Below are 22,098 nucleotides of genomic sequence, written 5' to 3'. Positions count from 1 at the left end.
CTCGGCAAAGTGTCAGCGGTGCTACATGCTGGTGATAGAGTACCGAACAAACAGACACGGTCCCACCCCATTCTGTGTGGGCTACCCGAACAGTAACTGCGGGGTGTCTGGAGCTAGCAAGAAACAGGAAACTGCTGCATACACTTTTCTTTTCTTGTGGTAAAATACACAGAACATAAGATTTACCATTTTAACCACTTTAAAACATACAATTCAGTGACAGTCACGATGCCGCACAACCACTACCACTCTCTAGTTCCGGAATGTTCTCATCATCCCAGATGGAAAGTCCACGCCCACTAGGAGTCGCTCCCCCTTCCTCCCTTCCTCCCAGCCCCTGACAACCACTAATCGCTCGCTGTCTCTATGGACTTCCTGTTCTGGACATTTCATATAAATTCAATCATACGAACCGGGCCTTTGTGTCTGACTTTTTTCACTGGGCCTAAAGTATTCAAGGTTCATCCACGTCGTAGTGTGTATCCTTTTTTTTCAGCTGAATACCATTCCATTGTGTGGCTAGACCACCTTTTGTTGATCTGTTCATATGGACATTTGGATTGTTTCCACCTTTTGGCTATTGTGAATAGAGCAGCTATGAATTTCATGTACAGGTTTTTGTCTGAACACCTGTTTTGTTCCATTCTTTTGGGTGCGTACTGTTTGGGGATAGATCGAGAAAGAAGGTCTTGATTGCCAGGCTAAGGAGTAGGGGGAGACTTTTTGCAGCAGGCGATGCGGGCAGGTATTTAAACAAGAATGACAAGATCAGAGCTGGGTGAGAAGGCTGGAGGATGGGCCCCTGTCCAGTCAGGGCCCAGAGTGGGGAACCTCCCCCAGGTCCCTGAGCCCTGGCCTCGGGGCACTGTCAGGCTGGGCTGGAAGAGCGGCACTGAAACCGACGCAAGCCCAGGACTTCTTTTTTTTTTTTTTTTAAATATTTATTTATTTATTTTTGGCTGCGTTGGATCTTCGTTGCGGTGCGTGGGCTTCTCCTTGCGGTGGCTTCTCTTGTTGCAGAGCATGGGCTCTAAGCACATGGGCTTCAGTAGTTGTGGCTCATGGGTTAGTTGCTCCCATGTATGCTTAGTTGCTCCGCAGTATGTGGGATCTTCCCAGACCAGAGCTTGAACCCGTGTGCCCAGCATTGGCAGGCGGATTCTTAACCGCTGCGCCACCAGGGAAGCCCCCATGTGCTCTTCTTACTCTGACACCACTTCTCCCCAGGCTCATCCGCCATGACCAAGCTGAGCACCCAGGTCAAAGGCTCCCTCAACGTCACCACGCCCGGGGTACAGATATGGAGGATAGAGGTGAGGACCTGCCTGGGCACAAAGGGCAAAAAGGACTGGGATGGACCAAGGGAAGGGAGAGCCCTGGGATTACTGACTGTCCTCCACCCTGCCCTGCTGGCATGCGAGCCCCTGATGCCTGTCCCCAAGTGCCATCCCCACCCCCTCCTCAGGCATCGGGCACATCCTCTTGCTCCTTTTCCTCCCCACCCTCCTCACATCCATTCACCTTGTCAGTTTCCTCATGCCCTCTTCCTCCTGGCCTTCCTTTCCTAACTCTCCATTTGGTTAAGGGAGGCAGGGAAGCTGGGGGTCCTCGGTGGTTGACCCTCTGACCTCCCTTCCCTCCCTAGGCCATGCAGATGGTGCCTGTTCCTTCCAGCACCTTCGGCAGCTTCTTCGAGGGTGACTGCTACATAGTCCTGGCTGTGAGTGGGGGATGGGCAGGGGAGGGGGCTGAGCAGAGAGCAAAGCTCACAGTAGCAACACAGAGGAAATTTGAGGCTGGGGGCAATGGGAACTGCCGCCTAACTTCACCCCAGGACAGCATTCACTGGGTGTTCCCAGCCTAGAGGTAGCTCTGCAGGGTCAGAGATGTAAGAGGCTCTCCCTGCCCTTGGGCTGTGAGCTCCCAGCTGGGGTGACCATCTGTGGATTTACAGTCTTGGGGGATCTTTTGAACTGGTGGGATGTCACCCTATCTTGAGCCCATGTTCCCAAAATCCATAGTCAACTTCATTTCCCCTTCTCGGTTTCTTCCACATCCTGTATTGTTAACGCATTTGTACTTTTCTTTATATTGATTCACTTTTAAAATTTAAATCCATTTATTTAAAAACTTAATATCATTATCATGAATGGAACACAGTGTCCCATGTCACAAACAGAAAGTAGCTATAAAATATTTCCATAATCAGGGACTTCCCTGTCGGTCCAGTGGTTAAGACTCTGTGCTTTCACTGCAGGGGGCCTGGGTTCGATCCCTGATCTGGGAACTAAGATCCTGCATGCCCGGTGGTGTGGCCAAAAAAAAAAAATTCCATAATCATTTCATTGTATACCATGCAATCACCTCTCAGACCTCTGATGGTCTGTGCACATCACTTTGGGAAATGCTGTAGTCCAACCAAGTTATTTCCAAGGTGAGATGAGGAAGGCCCAGGTCGGGGAAGCCACTTGCCCCATGTCTCAGAGAGCCTGACAGAACTGGGGCCACGATGCAGGGCTGCTGACCACCAGTCCCATGAACTTCCCCCATGCCAAGCTCCGCTGTGGCCCAGGCCCCAAGAGCTTGTGAAGCAGGGAGGCAGGGAGAGGGCTGTGGGAGCCCAGGGCCTCAGGTACACTGGACATGCCCTCTCCCTAGATCCACAAGACAGGCAGCAACCTGTCCTATGACATTCATTACTGGATCGGCCGGGACTCGTCCCAGGATGAGCAAGGGGCAGCTGCCATCTACACCACACAGATGGATGACTTTCTGAAGGGCCGGGCTGTCCAGCACCGCGAGGTCCAGGGCAACGAGAGCGAGACCTTCCGAGGCTACTTCAAGCAGGGCATTGTGTACGGAGGGGCGCGCTACAGGCTTGGGAATGGAATCAGGGCTGGGGAGGGACACCAAGGCTGGGGGGCAGACCTGGGGCTGGAAAGGGAGACTGAGGCTGTGGGGGGAGCCCATGAGAGAAATTTTTGTTCACCTTCCTAATCTTCCACCCCCATTTCTGCTGCTTCCCTGTCCTTGGTCTTCATCTCTCTGAGTGTGTCGTTGGCTGCCCCGGAGCCCATTCTGAAATTCTGTAACTCTGCATACCATGAATTTTTGTAAATCAACCCCTATTTGAATGTCCTGGAGAGCTCAGCACCAAAGGAGGCCCTCCAGGGCATCATATCAAGTCTCCCCACTGGCCAATGAGCATATGACTGCTCCTTCTTTCTCTAAAGAAACCTTTCACACTAAAATCCAGATTTCCAGCTTTTCTTGAAAAATCTGAAGTTCTGACCTCCCGGCTTTTCCCATGGAAACACACGGTCAGGAGCCAAGTTGCTACTGACCTGTAGGATAGGCCAGGATTTCTCCAGTTAGCCAGTCCCCACCCTTCCCTTTTGTCTTGCTCTCCTTCTTTCTATACTCACAGCAGCAGTCCACTCCTTTGAGCACTTGAGGTGGTACCTCTCCTGGCTTAAGTCTGCTTGGGCTGCCATAGCAAGATACAAAAAATACAAAAACCAAAAAATAGACTGGGTGACTTAAACAAAAGAAATTAGTTTTCTCACAGTTCTAGAAGTTGGAAAGTCCAAGATGAAGGTGTCAGCTGATTTGATTGCTGGTGAGGGCTCTCTCCCTGGTTTGCAGATGGCCACCCTCTCACTGTGTCCTCACATGATGGAGTGTGAGCAAGCTCTCTAGTGTCACTTCTTATAAGGGCACTAATCCGATCATGAAGTTCCCACCCTTATGACCTCACCTAGACCTCATCAAATCTATTACATCCCAAAGGCTCTGTCTCCAAATACGTCACATCGAGGGCTAGGTCTTCAACATATGAGTTGGGAGGGGACACAATTCAGTCCATAGCATCTCCCCTCTTTCCTTCACTTCAGTCCCCTGTCCTTAGAGTCCTATCTGGTCCTTCCACATTACCACATTACCACGCACCCATCTTCGCAGGGCTCTCAACAGGGCAAAGACTAGGGTGAGGTGAGCGAGGCATCTAGGGTACAAACTCCAAAGAGGCACTCACTGCCAGGGTCATGCAAACTGAGGCAATAGACCGACCTTGCATGACACTGAGAGTGAGTGCCTCCTTGGAGTTTGTGCCCGAGGTGCCTCATGCACCTCCCTAGTCCCAGCCCCAGCCCTCAAATGGCCCCTGTGGCAACCAGGTACCCAAGATCTGGGAGGACGAGGACCTATCACACCTCCCAGCCCACTCCCTTGGGTCAGTGCACCTCTCTTCACAGGATCCGGAAAGGGGGTGTGGCTTCTGGCATGAAACAAGTGGAGACCAACTCCTATGACATCCAGCGGCTGCTACATGTCAAGGGCAAGAGGAATGTGGTGGCCAGAGAGGTGGGCATCAACCAGGGCCCTGGGCGTGGCCTCCTCTCCCCGCTCCCAGCCTGGGTGGAAAGCAGAGGCTGAGGAGGGGTGAGGGGCAGAGAAGGGGTGGGGAAGAGATGATGGGTGATGGGGGTGATGGATGGGGTCTGAGTGGGATCTGCGCCTGCCCCATGGCTCTCCAGGTGGAGATGTCCTGGAAGAGTTTCAACCGTGGGGATGTTTTCCTCCTGGACCTCGGGAAGCTTATCATCCAGTGGAACGGGCCAGAGAGTAACCGCATGGAGAGACTCAGGGTAACCCTGCTGGTGCACCACCCCTCCCCACAAATCCCACCCTGCCCCGACCTGCTCCTGCACCCAGCACCCAGCCTCCCTCCCAGTCAAACTTGCCAGACCGCTGCCACACCCCAAGCAGCCCCCATTTCCCCAGGCGTCTCTGCCCTGACTGTCCAGGTTGCTGTGTTTGAAGGTGGATCTGAGTCTTCACGTGTATGGGGAGAGCTATGCATGTTGGAGTTTGCGTGTTTGTCCCCTGGCTGACCCACTCAGGCCTAATGAGTCCCTGCTGTGTGGCAGACCCTGTGCCAAGCATTGGGCATCTGGTGGTGAATGAAATGGGCAGCACCCTGCCCTGGCTCTGGCCTCCAGCTGGCTGTCCAGTGGGGAAGACAGACATGGAGGGCAATATTGGAGAAGTGAGGGGTGGGGAGTGTGGCGCTGGGGGTTCTGAGAGTTCTAAGAAGGCTTCTGGAGGGAGACAGGAGAGAAGTGGCTGGCAGGGAACCTCCTAGCTCAGCCAGAGCACAAAATGAGGGCTTTGGGGGCTTGGAGCAGAGGGTGGGTGGGTCTCACAGGACATGTTATGTGGTCAGAAGTCTGTGTCAGAGGGTTGAGTTTTGTTCTGAGTGTCCGGGAGGCCGTTGAAGGTCACCCTGACTTTTTTTTTTTTTGCGGTACGCGGGCCTCTCACTGTTGTGGCCTCTCCCGTTGCGGAGCACACGCTCCGGACGCACAGGCTCAGCGGCCATGGCTCACGGGCCCAGCCGCTCCGCGGCATGTGGGATCTTCCCGGACTGGGGCACAAACCAGCATTCCCTGCATCAGCAGGCGGACTCTCAACCACTGCGCCACCAGGGCAGCCCCACCCTGACTTTTGAGAAGCGAGAGAGGGTGGAGGGTTTGAGGGCACACAGGGAGCCCCTCTGGCTGTCTGGGTGAGGAGCATGGCTGGGAAGGTGGAATCACGGGACTTGCGTGTCAGATTGGGGGAGACGAGAGAGGGGTGAGGCAGACGTCAAAGGATGTGCTTTCTGCGGAGATGGATGGAGTCCCACTTCCTGAGATGGGAAGATCAAGAAGCAACAGAGTTGGGGAGAAAATCAAGAGTTCTGTTTGGGACATCTTAAAATGGGGTTATCATGGGAGTTGGAGAAATAGGATGAAAACAGAGGGCTGGGCAGGAGACAGATATGGACCTGAGTGCAGAAGCCTTGGGACTGGGAGAGAGGGCCTGGGGGGGAGTGGAGAGAGAAGGGGACCTGGGTGGAAAGGCCAGTAACTGAGTAGTAGATGTTGGGCAGAGGAGGGTAAGCCAGCCCTGTGTGTGAGTGTGTGTTTGGACATCTGTGTGAGCACGTGAGAGACTGCTGTGTGTGTGTGAGTGTGGATGTTTGGGCGTATGTGTGAGCGCACACATGAGCCTCTGTGTGTGTGTGTGTGTGTGTGTGTGTGTGTACATGGCTTTGGGGCAAAGAGCCTGGGACTGTGACCTTCAGGGCTCGCCTCTCATGCAAAACTGTGAAGTAACATCACAAATTTCAAACAATGTCAAAAACGAAGGCCCAGCAAGTCCCCTCCAGACCCTCTCCTGCCCAAGAGGAAACCTGTTCTTCCTGGGGTTTTTGCCTGGTTTCCTCACATGCACCTAAAAAGCCTGGTCCCCCATCAAAAGGGAAGGGCCAGGCAGGTGCCTCCCCCTTGGGGCTGCTGTAGGGGGCTGGGCTCTCCAGGTGTGGTTTGGGGTGGCAGACACTGCCCTGTCCCCTGCCCCCCGCCAGCCTTCACGGGTCCCGGGGCCTCCCTGCAGGGCATGACCCTGGCCAAGGAGATCCGAGATCAGGAGCGGGGTGGACGCACCTACGTGGGCATAGTGGACGGGGAGGACGAGAAGGCCTCGCCGCAGTTGATGGAGATCATGAACCACGTGCTGGGCCAGCGGAAGGAGCTGAAGGCCGCCATGCCTGACGCGGTGGTGGAGCCGGCACTCAAGGCCGCCCTCAAGTTGTACCAGTGAGTGCCCGGCTGCCTCTGGGCTCCTCTTGACCCCGGGGGACTTCCTGGGGGAGGATTCCCCAGGCGAGGGCCCGGGACCCCCCTTGTCTATGCCGCACTTTTGTCCTGCAGTGTGTCTGACTCAGGGGGAAACGTGGTGGTCAGAGAAGTCGCCACATGGCCGCTCACACAGGACCTGCTCAGTCACGAGGTGAGAGGGTCTGGAGGCCACCCCCAGACCCAACTCCCATCACCCCCCTGCCTGCCGCCTGCCCACTCTCCCCCAAGTAGGAGCGGCGCCAGGGGCCTGGGGCGGCTGTGGAGGAGAGGGTGGTGTGTGAGGGAAGGTGACCTCGTGTGCCTGCCGCTCCCCCAGCCCAGCACCGAGGGCGCCCTCAGTCTCTCACCCTGCGTCCTTCTCTCCCGCCTCCAGGACTGTTACATCTTGGACCAGGGGGGTCTGAAGGTCTACATGTGGAAGGGGAAGAATGCCAATGCCCAGCAGAAGAGGGAAGCCATGAGCCAGGCACTGGTGGGCCTGGGCGTCAGGGAGGAGAACTTGGAGGAGAAGGCAGAGAAGCCGACTCCAGCAGGGAGAGGGCAGCGGGGTCAGGGCCAGGCACAGCCCCAGGCAGAGGCCAGGGAAGGCTCCGAGCCTGATTTAGCTCCAGGGGGTGTGGGTATCTGCTCTGCAGCCATCTTGGCGGGTCTCTGCACGCTGCATAGCCGACCACCCGGCAACCTGGGGGTCTCTGCAGAATGCGGGCTCCCACCTCCAGCTTGGCTGGGACAAGGGAGGGAGAAATGGAGGCTGGCCTTCCTACAGATGGGGGTTGGGTCAGCATGGGGCTGAGGCCAAGTCAGAGTTTGGGGTCCCTGTAGGAGTTAGAGTCAGTAATTCTAACTGGCTTGGGGTCAGTGTTGGATTCGGGGTGGGGTTCAAGGTTGGAGATGGAGGCTGGGATCAGGTTTGGGTCAGATTTGACCTTGGGGTTGGGGTCAGAAGTGGGTTTTGAGGTTAGTAGTGGATTCAGGGTTGAGGTCAGAGCTAGGTTGGAGGTGGTGTCGAGTTTGGAGTCTGGTTTGGCCTTGGGGTGGGGGTCAGAGCAGGGTTAGGTTTGGGGTCAGCTTGGGACTGTGGTAAGATACTGGTTTGGGCTTGGGACCGGGGTAGATTAGTGGTTGGGTCTGGGTGGGGTTACAGCCAGGCTTTGGCTTTCACTAGGGGGTGGGGACTGGGGGAGGGACACAGGCCCAGCCACCCCCTTCTCTTCCCAGAACTTTATCAAGGCGAAGCAGTACCCACCAAGCACGCAGGTGGTGGTGCAGAATGATGGGGCCGAGTCAGCCGTCTTTCAGCAGCTCTTCCAGAAGTGGACAGTGCCCAACCGGGCCTCAGGCCTGGGCAAAACCCATGCCGTGGGCTCCGTGGGTGAGGGTTGGCCCGAGGCAGGGTGGGACCAGAAGCCGGGAGCGGGGCCCAGAGAGCACAGACCTGTCTCCTGCCCTCCTTCCTGAACACGCCTCTTGCATGTGCACTTTCACCCTGGCTCTGGACTCCCCAGGTGGGGTGGGGACACAAAGGGACTTGGAGAAACTCAAGAGTTGTCACAAAAAGGGAGCTGAGAACAGCCTTTCATTTGGAGTGGGGTTGGGTCTCCCTGGAACCCAGAAAACTTTAGTCTCCCGGACAATATTTGCTGAGGGCAAGCTCCATGCCAGGCACCTGGGGGAGGAGAAAAGGGTTGTCCTTTCTCTGGCTGCTCTGGGAGGCCCCAGTGAAGCATGAGCCTTACTGGAGGGAGATATGGTTCTGTGTTATAACTCTGCCACTCTCTAGCTGCATGACCTTGGGTCAGCTACTGAATCTCTCTAACCTCAGTTTCCTCATCTGTAAAATGGGTCTAAGAATTGTAGCTTCCGTTCAGGGCTGTTGTGAGAACCTGGGGGAACTCAGCTGGTGACACTGGGTATCGTGATTCCCCCTCACTCCAGCTAGGGTGGAACAGGTGAAGTTTGATGCCACGTCCATGCACATCCAGCCTCAGGTGGCTGCCCAGCAGAAGATGGTCGACGATGGGAGTGGGGAGGTGCAGGTATGGTGAGGGAGGAGGGTGGCCCGGGATGGGTGGGGAGGGGTTGGCAGAGCCTGTCCTGGACCTCACACTAGCCTGGTACCCGCCCCAGGTATGGCGCATTGAGGACCTAGAGCTGGTGCCTGTGGATTCCAAGTGGCTCGGCCACTTCTATGGGGGCGACTGCTACCTGCTGCTCTACACCTACCTCATTGGCGAGAAGAAGCACTACCTGCTCTACATCTGGCAGGTCAAGCCCCACCCCACCCTGTCCAGAGCAGAGCCAGCTCAGCTCCCCCTCCACTATACCCAGGCCAAGTGGCCATTGCGCCTGAATTGAATACCTCTGGTGATGGGGATTTTCACCCCTTTTCTATCTTGGAACTGCTTTGGCTGTGAGATCCCACTGACACTGAGTATCCCCACTCACAACCCTTTCCCCTTTTGATTCTCTGAGTCTCTCTTCCAACTCCCATTCCCTTCATCTGCTCTGACTGTGGGTTTCTCTGTCCAGATGTGAGGGAGCAGGGAGATGCTTGGGTGCTGGGGTTGAGTGGTGTGCTAGCCGTGGTGTTTCCCTGAGAAAGGCGCAGTAAGCGGGAGAGGAGGTTTGGGGTCAAGGTGGGTCAAGGGTGGACTGGGGCTGGAAAGAGATTAAGTGTGGGGCTGGGATCAGAACTGAGGTCTGAGTCAGGTGGGGATTTGGGATGTGTCCGGGGTGGGGCTTGGTGGGGAAGACAGTTGGTTTGGGGCTGGGCAGAATTGGGGATGGAGTTGTGGCTAAGGCTGGGGACGGAGTCAGAATCGGAGGCTGTCCTCATCCTACCCTTTCCATTCTGCTCATCCCCAGGGCAGCCAGGCCAGCCAGGATGAAATCACAGCCTCGGCCTATCAAGCGGTCATCCTGGACCAGCAGTACAACAATGAACCAGTCCAGATCCTGGTCCCGATGGGCAAGGAGTCACCTCACCTCATGTCCATCTTCAAAGGACGCATGGTGGTCTACCAGGTGTGGCTGCTGGACCGGGGTGCCTGGCAGTACCGGCAGCTGAGGCGGGGTGGGCCTCCAGGAGATGGGGAAGGGGACGTGGGGTGGGAGCGGGGCTAGGGTGAAGCCCATTCTCCCTAGGAGAGGACTGTTTGAGGCTCCATCATCTATGTCGAATGGTAATAGAAACAGCAATTCAGTATTTTTAAAAATCCGTTTGATAAACACTTAGCACATAACATACAAGTACTGTTTCTCTCTACACCCCTACTCCTTGGGCCCTCTCCATGAAAAAAGAAGTTATTGTGGCTGGATCTGCCTAACGATGGACCCGTCTAAAATGCACTGGCGCCTTCTGACATAATGAAATAGCCGTCTCTTGCATTCCTTTAAGCAATAATTTGGTTATTGAGCACTTACTAAGCATACAGCCCTCTGCAAAGCGCCAAGGGGGAGAAAAATGCCATGCTAATGCTGTTTACCATCTTGCTGGGCAACCAGTGAACCAACAGGCCAAGGCACTGTGTGCTTAAATGCCAGAAATACGTTGCATTCAAAGGGGAGCATGCATACAGTAATCAGGGAATAAGCATAGAGTCCATGATGGAAAGGGCGTTTGGAGGAGGTCTTGACATTGGGCTCAGAGTTGAAGAGCTCAGCAGAGGTAAGACGAGGGCATGCGATGCAGGGGCACAGCCAGGACAAAGGCCCAGAGGGAGGGCGCCGTGGGGAACAGTGAGAAACTGGCTATGCTACATGGAGGGTTTGGAGAGAGCTGAGAGTGACTCTGGAAAGGAAGTCTCCACCTTCAACATCAAGGACCGCGCTGAAAGCTGGGCTCTAGTCTGTAAGCCAGATGAAGGTTTCAGGCAGGCAAGCACCCGTGACCAAAGCAATGTTTTGGAAAGACTATAGTCTGGTGATTGTGTAGAGGACCAGGAGGGGCAGCAGACCCACCCAACCTCTGTCACCCCTCTAATCCTCCATCACCTTTACTAAGTTACTCCTGCCCCTCTCTCCCTGCAGGGAGGCACCTCTCGGGCTAGCAGCGTGGAGCCTGTGCCCTCCACACAGCTGTTCCAGGTCCGGGGGGCCAGCACCAACAACACCAAGGCCTTTGAGGTCCCAGCCCGGGCCGCCTCCCTCAACTCCAATGACGTCTTCATCCTCAAGACCCAGTCTTGCTGCTACCTGTGGTGTGGGAAGGTGTGTGCAGGGTCCAGCGGCCTCCCCCTCCCCGCGTGCGTCTTGGCGGTCCCCCAGCCTCAGAGCAGCCTCCCCGTGTGGGTCAGGGCAGGGGCCTCTGGCCGGGTAGGTCCCGCTCTCAGGTCTCCCTGATGCCTCTAGCCCTGCCTCGCTCCTTCGCGGCGCTGGGTCTGGCCATCCTGATTCTCTGCCTCTGTGTCCGAGTAGGTCTCTCTCATTCCGTTTGTCTCTGGACACCCATGTCTGTCCCCATGTTGCTCTGTCTTAATGCCTTGGGCTCTCTCACTCTCCCCGCGCCTGTAGCTGCCTCCGCATTTATCTCTGTCAGGAGGACTCAGTCTCTTGGAGACTTCCTCCTGCCCAGTAGGAGTGCAGACTCTCTTGTCTCCTCTGCCATCCTTTGGAGCATCAAGAACAGAGGAGAGGTTGGGAGAACTGCCCCTGCCTGGGCCGTGTGCGTAGGCCCCTGATCCAGGAGAACCTCCCAGACCTGGGAGCTCTGGGCCAGTGAATGTGGTGGAAGGAGGGGGAGGCATGGCGCTGGAGATGGGCTCCCCCAGCACAGCCGACCCCCCCTTTTCCCAGGGCTGTAGTGGGGACGAGCGGGAAATGGCCAAGATGGTTGCTGACACCATCTCCCGGACCGAGAAACAAGTGGTGGTGGAAGGGCAGGAGCCGGCCAACTTCTGGATGGCCCTGGGCGGGAAGGCCCCCTATGCCGACGCCAAGAGGTAACTCCCAGGCCCCTCGACCGCCAGCTCAGTTTGCAAGGCTGGAGAGCCTCCCGGCATCTCCACCCGCATGGCCCAGAGCCTGCAGCAGGTATGGATTGAGAACTCTGTGTGCCAGGCTCTCAGGGCTGCCAGGTGAGTAAGGGGCAGCCCAGGCCCTTGGAGCCTCTCAGGCACTGGGGCTGTGTCTGTGCTGCTTACCATGGAAATGTCGGGGGCCTGGTGGGGGTATTTCCACAGCCATAGGAGGCAGCTCAAAGAGAGGGGCAGGGCTATAGGTGTGCCCTTTGGGAAGAAGATGCCAGGGTCCCAGCAGCTCCTGTCCTTCCATGCTGCCACAGGACCCAGATGCTGAGGAACACAAGCTGTAAACCCTCTTTTTCTAAAGAAGGTCCATGATCCACTCTTCCCCAGTTCAAAAGCAAAAGGGCATGTACTACAGTAGCAGCAGGAGGAATAGAGGGAAGATATCAGGAAGAACTTCCTAACAGGACTATAGAAGAGCCACTGAAATGTATGTCCTGGAAGATTGGTGGGAATTTCTCCCTTGGAGAGCTCCTGGACTCTTGGGAGGACACGGGAACTTTTGTGAGATCAGAAGAAAGAGCCTTTTCCTAGGAGACAGGCTTTCCAACGTGATCTCCTCTCCACCTTGCAGGCTGCAGGAGGAAACCCTGGTGATCACTCCTCGGCTCTTTGAATGTTCCAACCAGACCGGGCGCTTCCTGGCCACAGAGATCCCTGACTTCAATCAGGATGACTTGGAAGAGGATGATGTGTTCCTGCTAGATGTCTGGGACCAGGTAGGTTTGAGGTCTGGGGACCTCCCTTCCCACCACCTCAGTCCCCAGAGCCAAGAAATAGTGGCTTTAGGGATGGGTAAGGTTTGACGTTTCCTTGACTCCCAGATACGTTCTCCCTGGGAGTGGTGTTATGAGCCCAAGAAAGAAGAAGGCAAGTAGAGAGGAACATGCCTGGAGGGACTGCAGGGCAGGATGTATTCTTCTCCCAAAGTCCAGTTCATTTCATGAGGCAGAGGAGTGTTTTTGAGGGTCTTAGGCTCTGGAGAGGCTGGGAGTCACACATCTGCAGAATATCTAAGTAGAGGGCATCTGTCCAACCTCCATTTTCGAGGCCTGATGAGGCCTGCCCAAGGCCAGGGGCCACTTCTGGACATCTGAGCCTGGGGGAGCCGAGGGAGGACAGGAAGGACTGACTCTGGGATGCTCCACAGGTCTTTTTCTGGATTGGAAAGAATGCCAATGAGGCCGAGAAGAAAGCCGCAGCCACCACGGTGCAGGAATACCTCAAGACCCACCCCAGCGGCCGGGACCCGGAGACCCCCATCATTGTGGTGAAGCAAGGACACGAGCCCCCCACATTCACGGGCTGGTTCCTGGCTTGGGATCCCTTCAAGTGGAGTGTGAGTGTCCCCAGCCCACCTGCTCCTTCCAGCCCAGTGCATCCTTCATGGCACACCGAGGGCAGGGTGGACTCCTGGCTTTTCTGTTCATTGTGATGGACGACCTGTGATATATCTGTCAAGGGGTTTGAGGAGACTTAGAATAAACAGTAAGGCTGCAGCAAGACCATTAAGGCCCCTGGTGAGGGAGAAGAAAGGAAATCTATCAAAAACCTAGGCTAATGACAGTGTCTTGCTTGTGCACTAGATTTAGCTCAAAGCTCTTGGACATTATTGGTAAGAGCTGTACTGATTATTTAAATGTAAATTAATTAAAATTTGCATTTAAATTGATTAAAGAATTGATTTCTTTAAAATTAAAGAATTGATTCCTCACTAAATTAATGAATTAAAGAAGTAAAATTAAGGAACTGATTTCTCAATAGTCACATGTGGCGGGTGGGTACCATATTGGACAGCACAGAAAAAGAACATTTCCATCATCATTGCAGAAACGTCCAGGGCACAGCATTGGTGGGTCCTCTGAACATGTCAGTTCTAAAGGAAAGTGTCTAAAGACGGATGTCTCCTGGCACTAAATTCTAAGCAAAATGGGTCCTATACGTGGTCCTTACCTGAGGGACAGTGAATCAGATTTCCACAGGATTTTCTAAACTGGTCTCAGATAGAAGCAGAGGGCAGCTCCTCAAAACGGAACCCTAGTGAATGTTCTCTAAAGGACGGAGGAAGGCTAAGGTAGAATGAATGTTGGCCTGGTGGCTTTGGGTACTTGAAATTGACACAACAGATGAGATTAGGGAAACAAAGCTTAGATTAATTTCCTCAAATGTGTTTAAACAAATTCAGTGTTTGATGAGCTAAGTTTAGTCTTGATGATGGATTCAAACAAATCCCAAGGCGGCACACCTAGATGCCAGAACTTCTCAAATCCAGGTCAGTGTCCCAAGTGAACAACGCTGGCAGGTCTTCCCCCACCTCAAGTCTGTGTGGCGTCTCTCTCAGACTCATTCATTCACTCACTCAGTCATTTATTCATTCACTCATTCATTCAGTCAGCAGAACTGGAGCTCATAATGCAGCATGCTTGCTGCCAGGCCCTGGGGATGTGGAGATGGGGTTCCCCATGGAGCCAAGGTCCTCTCTACTCCCTTCACTCCTCCCTGGTAGGGTCCCCTCCAAGCTCTGAGAGGAGCCCCTCCAGGGTTCTCCAGGACCCCTCAGTCCCCCAGAGCCTACAGTGTGGGCAGGGGTCTCAAGACTGTGTGCGGCTCCTTAGACCCCGAGAGTGGGGAAAAATCGTACTTTCCATCTGCATGTTGGGCCAAGCAGGGCAAATAGCCCCCTGCCCCAGCCTGTTACCTGTCAGCCCTTCGTGCTCATCCTTACCATCCAACCTCCTTTTTCAGGGACGTCCTCCAGCCTCCCCCTGAGCTCCCTCATCTCCTTCTCACCCCCAGGCCCTAGGCCAGTCTTCATTCAAAGCCTGAAGGAAAATGTTCTTCCATCTCCTCTGCTGAGACCGAGGTCTAATTTGTTACTTACTTTACATGCAGAACGCCAAATCCTATGAGGCCCTGAAGGCGGAGCTTGGAAACTCTGGGAACTGGGGCCAGATCACTGCTGTGAGTACGGGGCAGTTGGCGGTGGCCATTGACAATGGTCAGACCAGTGAGAGCTGAGAAAACTCCCCGGAAGATGCCAGGGTCCTCTGCTTCCTTTCCATTGTTCCCTCCCACTTCTCCTAGAAGTTCTTCTTGCTGTTTAACTTCAATGCCTCTAGCTGTTTTGTCTCCTCCATTCCCTAGTGAAATGGTTCCCAAATTTTATCATGCTTAAGAGTCTGGGTGATGGGGAACTAGGGGATGGGGGAAGCTTATTAAAATGCAGATTCCAAGGTCCCACTTCCCGAAATTCTGGTTTGTAGAGTTGGGCTGAGACCCAGTAATATGTGTATTTTTCACAAAGGGCCCAGGTAATTCGAGGCAGTTAGTCCGCAGATCACACTTGGGGAAATAGTGATTTCTCTACTATATCACCCTGGGGATCCCTTCTCTGGGTAGAATAACCTTTTCCTTCGATGTTTCAGTTAGTTCATGGAAATGTGTTCCGCCTACAGGCCTAGGATGTGGAAATATGAAATCAAAGAAGTTCACAGGCCTGTAGGGGAAACAAGACCAAGCAGACTCTGCAGAAGTGTGTCCAGAGCATGAGAGCAATTTCCCAAGCACGCTGGGTTATCAGCAGATAACACGTGTGGCCCCTCAGCCTCACCCGCAGGCTGGGAACCCTGTGGCACTCAATAAACCCTTCTTGGTTGACGAATGGTGCAGGCAGGAAAGCATAGATAGATAGGTCAAGGCTAAGTGAATTTACGGGTGACGGTTTCACAACAGATAAGAGAAAGAGGGTCATAAATGTCCAAGGTAGACCTCGAACATTAGGGTAGCCATGGAGGAGTTCATAAGTCATAGAACGAAACAGTCATCTTACACCAACTGGCTTTGGCTGAATACAATCCGCCAAGCTTTAGCTCATGGGTCCTGTCCAAAGTGCCATGTTTTTATGAGTGTGTGTGTATGTGCGTGTGGACAGTGGGAGGCACGGGTCATGTAAGCCTTCTTCTTTTTTTTTTTTTTTTTTGGCCACACCGCAAGGCTCATGGGATCTTAGTTCCCTGACCAGGGATTGAACCCGGGCTCTTGGCAGTGAAAGCGCCGAGTGCTAACCATTGGACCGCCAGGGAATTCCCATGGAGGGCTTCTTTTTTTTTTTTTTTCAGTACGCGGGCCTCTCGCTGTTGTGGCCTCTCCCGTTGCGGAGCACAGGCTCCGGACACGCAGGCTCAGCGGCCATGGCTCACGGGCCCAGCCGGTCCGCGGCATGTGGGATCTTCCCGGACTGGGGCACGAACCCGCGTCCCCTGCATTGGCCACCAGGGAAGCCCCCATGGAGGGCTTTTTGAAGGAGGTCCCCTAGGGTCAGTGTTGACTTCAGAGAAAAAGGCAGCCTGGGAGGCAGCCACAAACCAGCTGAACTAACAGTGTTCTCCTTTTCTTCCCTAGGAGATCACAAACCCTAAACTAGACGTGTTCAACGCTAACACCAATATCAGTTCTGGGCCTCTACCCATCTTTCCCCTGGAGCAGCTGGCGAACAAGCCTGTGGAGGAGCTTCCCGAGGGCGTGGATCCCAGCAGGAGGGAGGTGGGTCAGACTCTGAGAAGGAGGACGAATCTGATTTAGTGAGAGATTTCCTCCTGAAAGGTGAACAGCAATTATTCAGGCAGAGTGGCTTACTCTTGGAGAAGGGAACAGTATACACGAAGCCCAGAAGTAGGAAGTAAACACAGCTCGGGCGAAAGGACGAGGCGGCCAGAGCGGTGGGGTGGGTGGAGCTGGAGAGGGGTGGCTGATAGGGGGGCAGGGGACTGGGCAGTGCCTTCTACTCCAGGCTAGGGGTGGGCGGTGTCCATTCTAAAAGTCAAGGGGAACCATTACGGTGAAGCAGGGGAGTGGCAGTCAGGTTTACACTTTTCAAAGACCACTCTAGTTGCTCAGTGAAGAATGGACTGGAAGGTGGCCAAAGGAGCGGCCACAAGTCAGGCTGAGAGGTAGATGGGGGCCTGGAATAGACGGTGGCAGGTGGAGATGGGGGTGAGTGGAGGGAAGGAGAAGGTTTAGGGAAATATTTCGGCGGTTAAGTCAACGACACTTGGTGACGACCGGATAAAGGTTGTGAGAGGGGAAAGTTGTGTCATTTTCTGAGATAAAAATCCTGGGTCGGACGCAGCATAGAAGGGGACAGTCATGAGTTTAGTGGCAGCCATGTCGTTTGCAGCACCCAGGAGACATCCTGGTTGAAATACATGTTTGGTATTTGGGCTGGCAATTCAGAGGAGCACCGGGGAGGAGACTCATTGGCACAGGGTCCATCAGGTAGCTGCAGCTGCTGTCTGTGTGGACCACTTGTGGGAGAGAGTTTGGCAAGAAGGACTTGTTTAAAAAACACATTTCTGGACTTCCCTGGTGGTCCAGTGGTTAAGACTTTGTGCTTCCACTGCACGGGGCACAAGTTTGATCCCTGGTGAGGGAAGTTCCGCATGCCATGCGGTGAGGCCAAAAAGAAGAAGAAAACAAAACCCACATTTCTAGTGTTCATTCCCACTTCATGAAGGTCTAAAATAGACTGTAAATCTAGCCTGAGAGGGTACTGAGAGAAGAGAAAATTTACTCTGTGTGTAATAAACCATAAAGAAGTCTTAGAGATAAATTAATGAATCTACAGAAGTAAGATGACTATTTTCTCCAGGAACATCTGTTATGGGTTTGGGCCTGATATATGCATAAGTGTATTGTTTCCAGAACATTGCATCCTGCCCGTCACCTTTAGAACCCTTTTATGCATTCTCTCCCACATCCACCCATGTGTCCTCACTGTAAAATTGGGATGATCCCAATATCATATAATATTATTATTCATAATAATGTTACAAATATTATTATTTGCCCAGCCCCTGGTACATAGGAAGTGCTCTATACTTGTAGGCTGTTATTATCATTGTTCTGCACCTGAGAAAACTCAGACCCAGAGCGGGGAAGTGACTTGCCTAATGTGATGTAACTAGTCAGTAGCGAAGTCAGAGCAAGAATCAGGTCTTCTGAGTCCCGCTGTTACTGTCATATCATGTAGCACAGAAAAAGTATTTCTAAAGGGAAGGGCAGCCAACATTATTGAACCAGGTGATTAAAAGGGGGCTAAATATTGACAATATATTTTGTTGGTAAGGCTGTGGAGAAACATATATTATTCTGTTGGTGTGAGGGCAGAATGTTACAACCCCTGTAGAGGGGAATTGTGCAATATCTAACAAAGTTAAATATGCATTTACCTATTTTAAAACATGGAAGCTAAGTAGATCACTAATTTTGAATATAACAAACAGAATCAAGACAACCCTGCCATGGTAGAAGCAGTCTAAAAAGTCTTAGATTCTGGGCTTCCCTGGTGGCGCAGTAGTTGAGAGTCCGCCTGCCGTTGCAGGGGACACGGGTTCGTGCCCTGGTCTGGGAGGATCCCACATGCCGCGGAGCAGCTGGGCCCGTGAGCCATGGCCACTGAGCCTGCGCGTCCGGAGCCTGTGCTCCGCAACGGGAGAGGCCACAACAGTGAGAGGCCCGCGTACCGCAAAAAAAAAAAAAAAAAAAAAAGTCTTAGATTCTTTTTAAAAAATCAGTTGCTGCTGATTTCTTTTTTAAATTGTGGGAGTAGTGTGGATTCTTGCAGCAGAGCTGTGGGCTCCATGCCAAGTGGGGAGAGTGGACAAGCTCTCTGGCTGCTTCAGACGTAGAGGCAGTAGCCATAGGGTAATCTGTTTGAGTACCAATGAGTAAACCACAGAGAGGCGGATGTGGGCATGGGTGAGGCCAGTAATCAGCTGGTAGGACCGCAGGGTTCAAGAACAGGACCAGTGGAAGGATACGAGTCCACTGGGATGGGCAGTCCCTGCCCTCCAGCCTGGGGGTCAGAGTCCAAAAGTCTCAACCAAGCTGCGGAGCCAGCTTGGGTGGGACAGAGAGAGGGCACCTAAAGCACTTGCAGATCATCGAGACGGCAGCCACAGCTGTGAGGGACCTTCTTCCAAAACAAGGTGCTCCACTGCCCTGCCTGGGGGAGTGGGGAGGCCTCCCAGGAGCCTTGAGCCAAAAATGCCCAGAGGTGGGATGACAGGTTAGAAAACTGGGGCTTCAGATACACCTGAGCTTGAAATCCATCTACATGTGTTTACCAAGAAGCTGTTCAGTTCAGGGCTCTCTGAGGGAGTCACAAAAGCATTCTCCAGGGCAATCCTACATAGCAGAACAGCCTGGATTGAAAAGAAACCCGTTGCTCTCACCCCGACTCTGTCCCCTTCTGGTGCCTGGGGAGCAGAGATGGAGGTGGGAGATGCTCTTTTCTAACAATTTGAATTTGGGGTTCTTACTTGAGTATGCCTTGAGGATACTGGCCAGCTCCCAGAAGTTTCACTACTGTATCATGTTTGAACTGGGAGCAGAGGTCATTTCAGTCTTATGGCTGAAGAGAACCAAGGTCTAGAAAGGTGACTCCCAGTCATGATTTTCAAACCAAGAGTGAAAAGGTAGAATTTCGCTGTCTAATCTTCTAGATTAGCCACAGGATGAGAGAAGCTGGTACATGTCATTTACCCAAATATTTTGTTTTCCACTCAACAGCTAGGCAAAATTTGACTCTAAATTTGTTTCGTGGCTTTCCTAGCTTCTTTTCTTAGCATCTTTCTCTTCACCTCAGTTGTACCCCTGCTGCTACCTGCCACCATCTCTAAGCAAAACCTGTTCCCACAAAATAATGGCTGATGCATCCACAGTGGAATATAGAAGCCTGGTGAGGTTTAACCAGGAACATGTTGCCTTTTAACTAGGAACAAACCTAGAAGCCAAGAGAGATGAAGATAACTATAATGGTAAAATTCAGTCACCCGTGAGCACAGTAGTATTACTTTGCCGGTCTGGGAGGGAAAGATGACCTTTACAGGATCCCTGAAATCACTCAGGAAAGGGGGTGAGTGTGGTGCTGTGGAGCATGTATTGGGATCAGATGACCTTAACTTTCTTTTTTCCCCCTTTTTTTAAAATTATGGTGAAATATACATAATATAAAATTTACCATCTTAGCCATTTTTAAGTGTACAGCTCAGTGGCATTAATAAACACATTCACCTCATTGTGCAACCATCAGCCCTGCCCATCTCCGGAACTTCTTCATCTTCCCAAACTGAAACTCTGCACCCATTAAACAACTCCCCCATCACCACTCCTCCCCCAGCCCCTGGCACCCACCATTCTGCTTTCTGTCTCTATGGGTTTGGCTCCTCTAGGAACTGCATGTGAGTGGGCTCATACAGCATGTGTCTTTATGTGATGGGCTTATTTCACTCAGCACAGTATCCTCAAGGTTCATCCATGTTGTAGCAGGTGTCAGAATTTCCTTCTTTTTTAAGGTTGAATAATGTTCTGTTGTATTTACATACCACTTTTTGCTTATCTATTCATCTGTCAATGAACATTTGGGTTACCTCCACATTTTAGCCATTGGGAATAATGCTGCTATGAACATGGGTGTACAAATCTCTCTTCAAGATCCTGCTTTCAATTCCTTTGGGTATATACAGAGAAGCAGATTGCTGGGTCATATGGTAATTCTTGAGGCATACCATACCGTTTTCCGTAGTGGTTCCCAATAATGCTCAAGGGTTCCAGTTTCTCTACATTCCTGCCAACACTACCGTTTTGTTTTTGTTTTTGTTTCGTAATAGCCATCCTAGTGACCATGAAGTAGTACCTCATTGAAGTTTTGGTTTTTGTTTCCCTAATGATTAGTGATGTTGAGTGTCTTTGCATGTGCTTATTGGCCATCTGTATGTTGTCTTTGGAGAAATGTCTAATTAAGTCCTTGCCCATTTAAAAAAAAATTAATTTATTTATTTTTGGCTGCATCATCAGAAAATAGTTGCAAGTCATCAGATATATGACTTGCAACTATTTTCTTCCATCTGTGTGTAGTCTTTTTTTTTCCCCAGGCATGTTTGTTTATTTATTTATTTATTTGCTGCACTGCACGCCATGTGGGATCCTGGTTCCCCAACCAGGGATCGAACCCGTGCCCCATGTGTTGGGAGCGCAGAGTCTTAACCACTGGACCAGCAGGGAAGTCCCTGTGTGTCGTCTTTTGATGCATAAAATTTAATTTTCATGAAGTCCACTTTTTTTTTCTTTTGTTGTCTGTGCCTTTGGAGTCACATCTAAGAAATCACTTCCAAATTCAATGTCATGAAGCTTTTTTTAAAAAAATAAATTTAGTTACTGGGCTTCCCTGGTGGCGCAGTGGTTGAGAGTCTGCCTGCCGATGCAGGGGACACGGGTTTGTGCCCCGGTCCGGGAAGATCCCACATGCCGCGGAGCAGCTGGGCCCGTGAGCCATGGCCGCTGAGCCTGCGCATCCGGAGCCTGTGCTCCGCAACGGGAGAGGCCACAACAGTGAGAGGCCCGCGTATCGCAAAAACAAAAAAAATTTAGTTATTTATTTTTGGCTGCGTTGGGTCTTCGTTGCTGCATGCAGGCTTTCTCTAGTTGCGGCCAGCGGGGGCTGTTCTTCGTTGCGGTGCGCGAGCTTCTCATTGTGGTGGCCTCTCCTGTTGTGGAGTACAGGCTCTAGGCGCGCGGGCTTCAGTAGTTGTGGCTCTCGGGCTCAGTAGTTGTGGCACATGGGCTTAGTTGTTCCACGGCATGTGGTATCTTCCTGGACCAGGGCTCGAACCCGTGTCCCCTGCACTGGCAGGCAGATTCTCAACCACCAGAGAAGCCCTCTCCCATTTTTATAGAGAGGAAAACTAAGACCTAGAAAGAGAAGCAACATTTTAACCAAGCTAAGTCAAATGTGGTAATTCTTATTTCAGGGTTAGTGTGAACTTGACCCTGGTCAAAAGAAAAGGAGCTCTATCTGCCTCATGTTGTTACCGTCCTTTTCCATTATGTTCCAAATTCAGGGATCAAATCTCTTGGACCTCAAAATGCCACCTCCCCGCTTCCCATCCCTTTCCTGGCTCTCACATTGACTGTTTTTGCTCATTTGTCTGTACACACCTATATGACTCAACAAGTCAAACTCTGGCAAGAATGTGACCTTTGCCCTCTGGTTCCTCTCCTCTTCTAGGAGCACCTGTCTGTTGAGGATTTCACCAAGGCCTTGGGGATGACTCCTGCTGCCTTCTCTGCTCTGCCTCGATGGAAACAACAAAACCTCAAGAAAGAAAAAGGACTATTTTGAGAAGCAAGGGTAGCTGTGGTTTAAAGCAGTACCCTACCCCGTTTGCAGAGCTTCATTTTATTATTACTGGTATTAGTTCTATATTAATGGAAGTGAAAATTTACAGTTGTACCTGTGAGCAGCAGTCTGTGGCAATGCCACTTCTGTTTAGTAATCTACCTATTCCTCCAGAAAGATGATTCCTCCATAAGGAGCCTGTGGTGCCAATTTC

The 22,098-nt window shown here is 52.4% G+C and overlaps 1 protein-coding gene across 1 annotated transcript; it reads left to right on the top strand.

Annotated features, from left to right (window-relative positions):
- The first annotated feature begins 1,238 nt into the window (after nucleotides 1–1,238).
- Nucleotides 1,239–21,887, top strand: VIL1 (villin 1). The gene is made up of 19 exons (XM_030849315.2): nucleotides 1,239–1,313; nucleotides 1,646–1,720; nucleotides 2,659–2,855; nucleotides 4,254–4,362; nucleotides 4,536–4,646; nucleotides 6,439–6,641; nucleotides 6,756–6,834; nucleotides 7,057–7,155; nucleotides 7,902–8,055; nucleotides 8,619–8,719; nucleotides 8,811–8,948; nucleotides 9,549–9,707; nucleotides 10,713–10,892; nucleotides 11,478–11,623; nucleotides 12,282–12,426; nucleotides 12,858–13,046; nucleotides 14,600–14,668; nucleotides 16,109–16,249; nucleotides 21,774–21,887. The coding sequence occupies exons 1-19, from the start codon at nucleotides 1,239–1,241 to the stop codon at nucleotides 21,885–21,887; spliced, it is 2,484 nt and encodes an 827-aa protein (XP_030705175.1).
- Nucleotides 21,888–22,098: the final 211 nt, after the last annotated feature.

This window comes from Globicephala melas, chromosome 7 (assembly GCF_963455315.2).
Source record: "Globicephala melas chromosome 7, mGloMel1.2, whole genome shotgun sequence".
In the NCBI taxonomy this organism is placed as follows: domain Eukaryota; kingdom Metazoa; phylum Chordata; class Mammalia; order Artiodactyla; family Delphinidae; genus Globicephala; species Globicephala melas.
This window is presented reverse-complemented; position numbering and strand designations above follow the sequence as displayed.

Bases quoted from the DNA above. Each gene is read 5' to 3' on its own strand.
- VIL1 (XM_030849315.2), top strand. From the start codon at position 1,239: ATGACCAAGCTGAGCACCCAGGTCAAAGGCTCCCTCAACGTCACCACG. The intron at 6,835-7,056 runs GTGAGAGGGTCT...TCCCGCCTCCAG, and splicing joins AGGACCTGCTCAGTCACGAG to GACTGTTACATCTTGGACCA. The intron at 14,669-16,108 runs GTGAGTACGGGG...TTTCTTCCCTAG, and splicing joins ACTGGGGCCAGATCACTGCT to GAGATCACAAACCCTAAACT.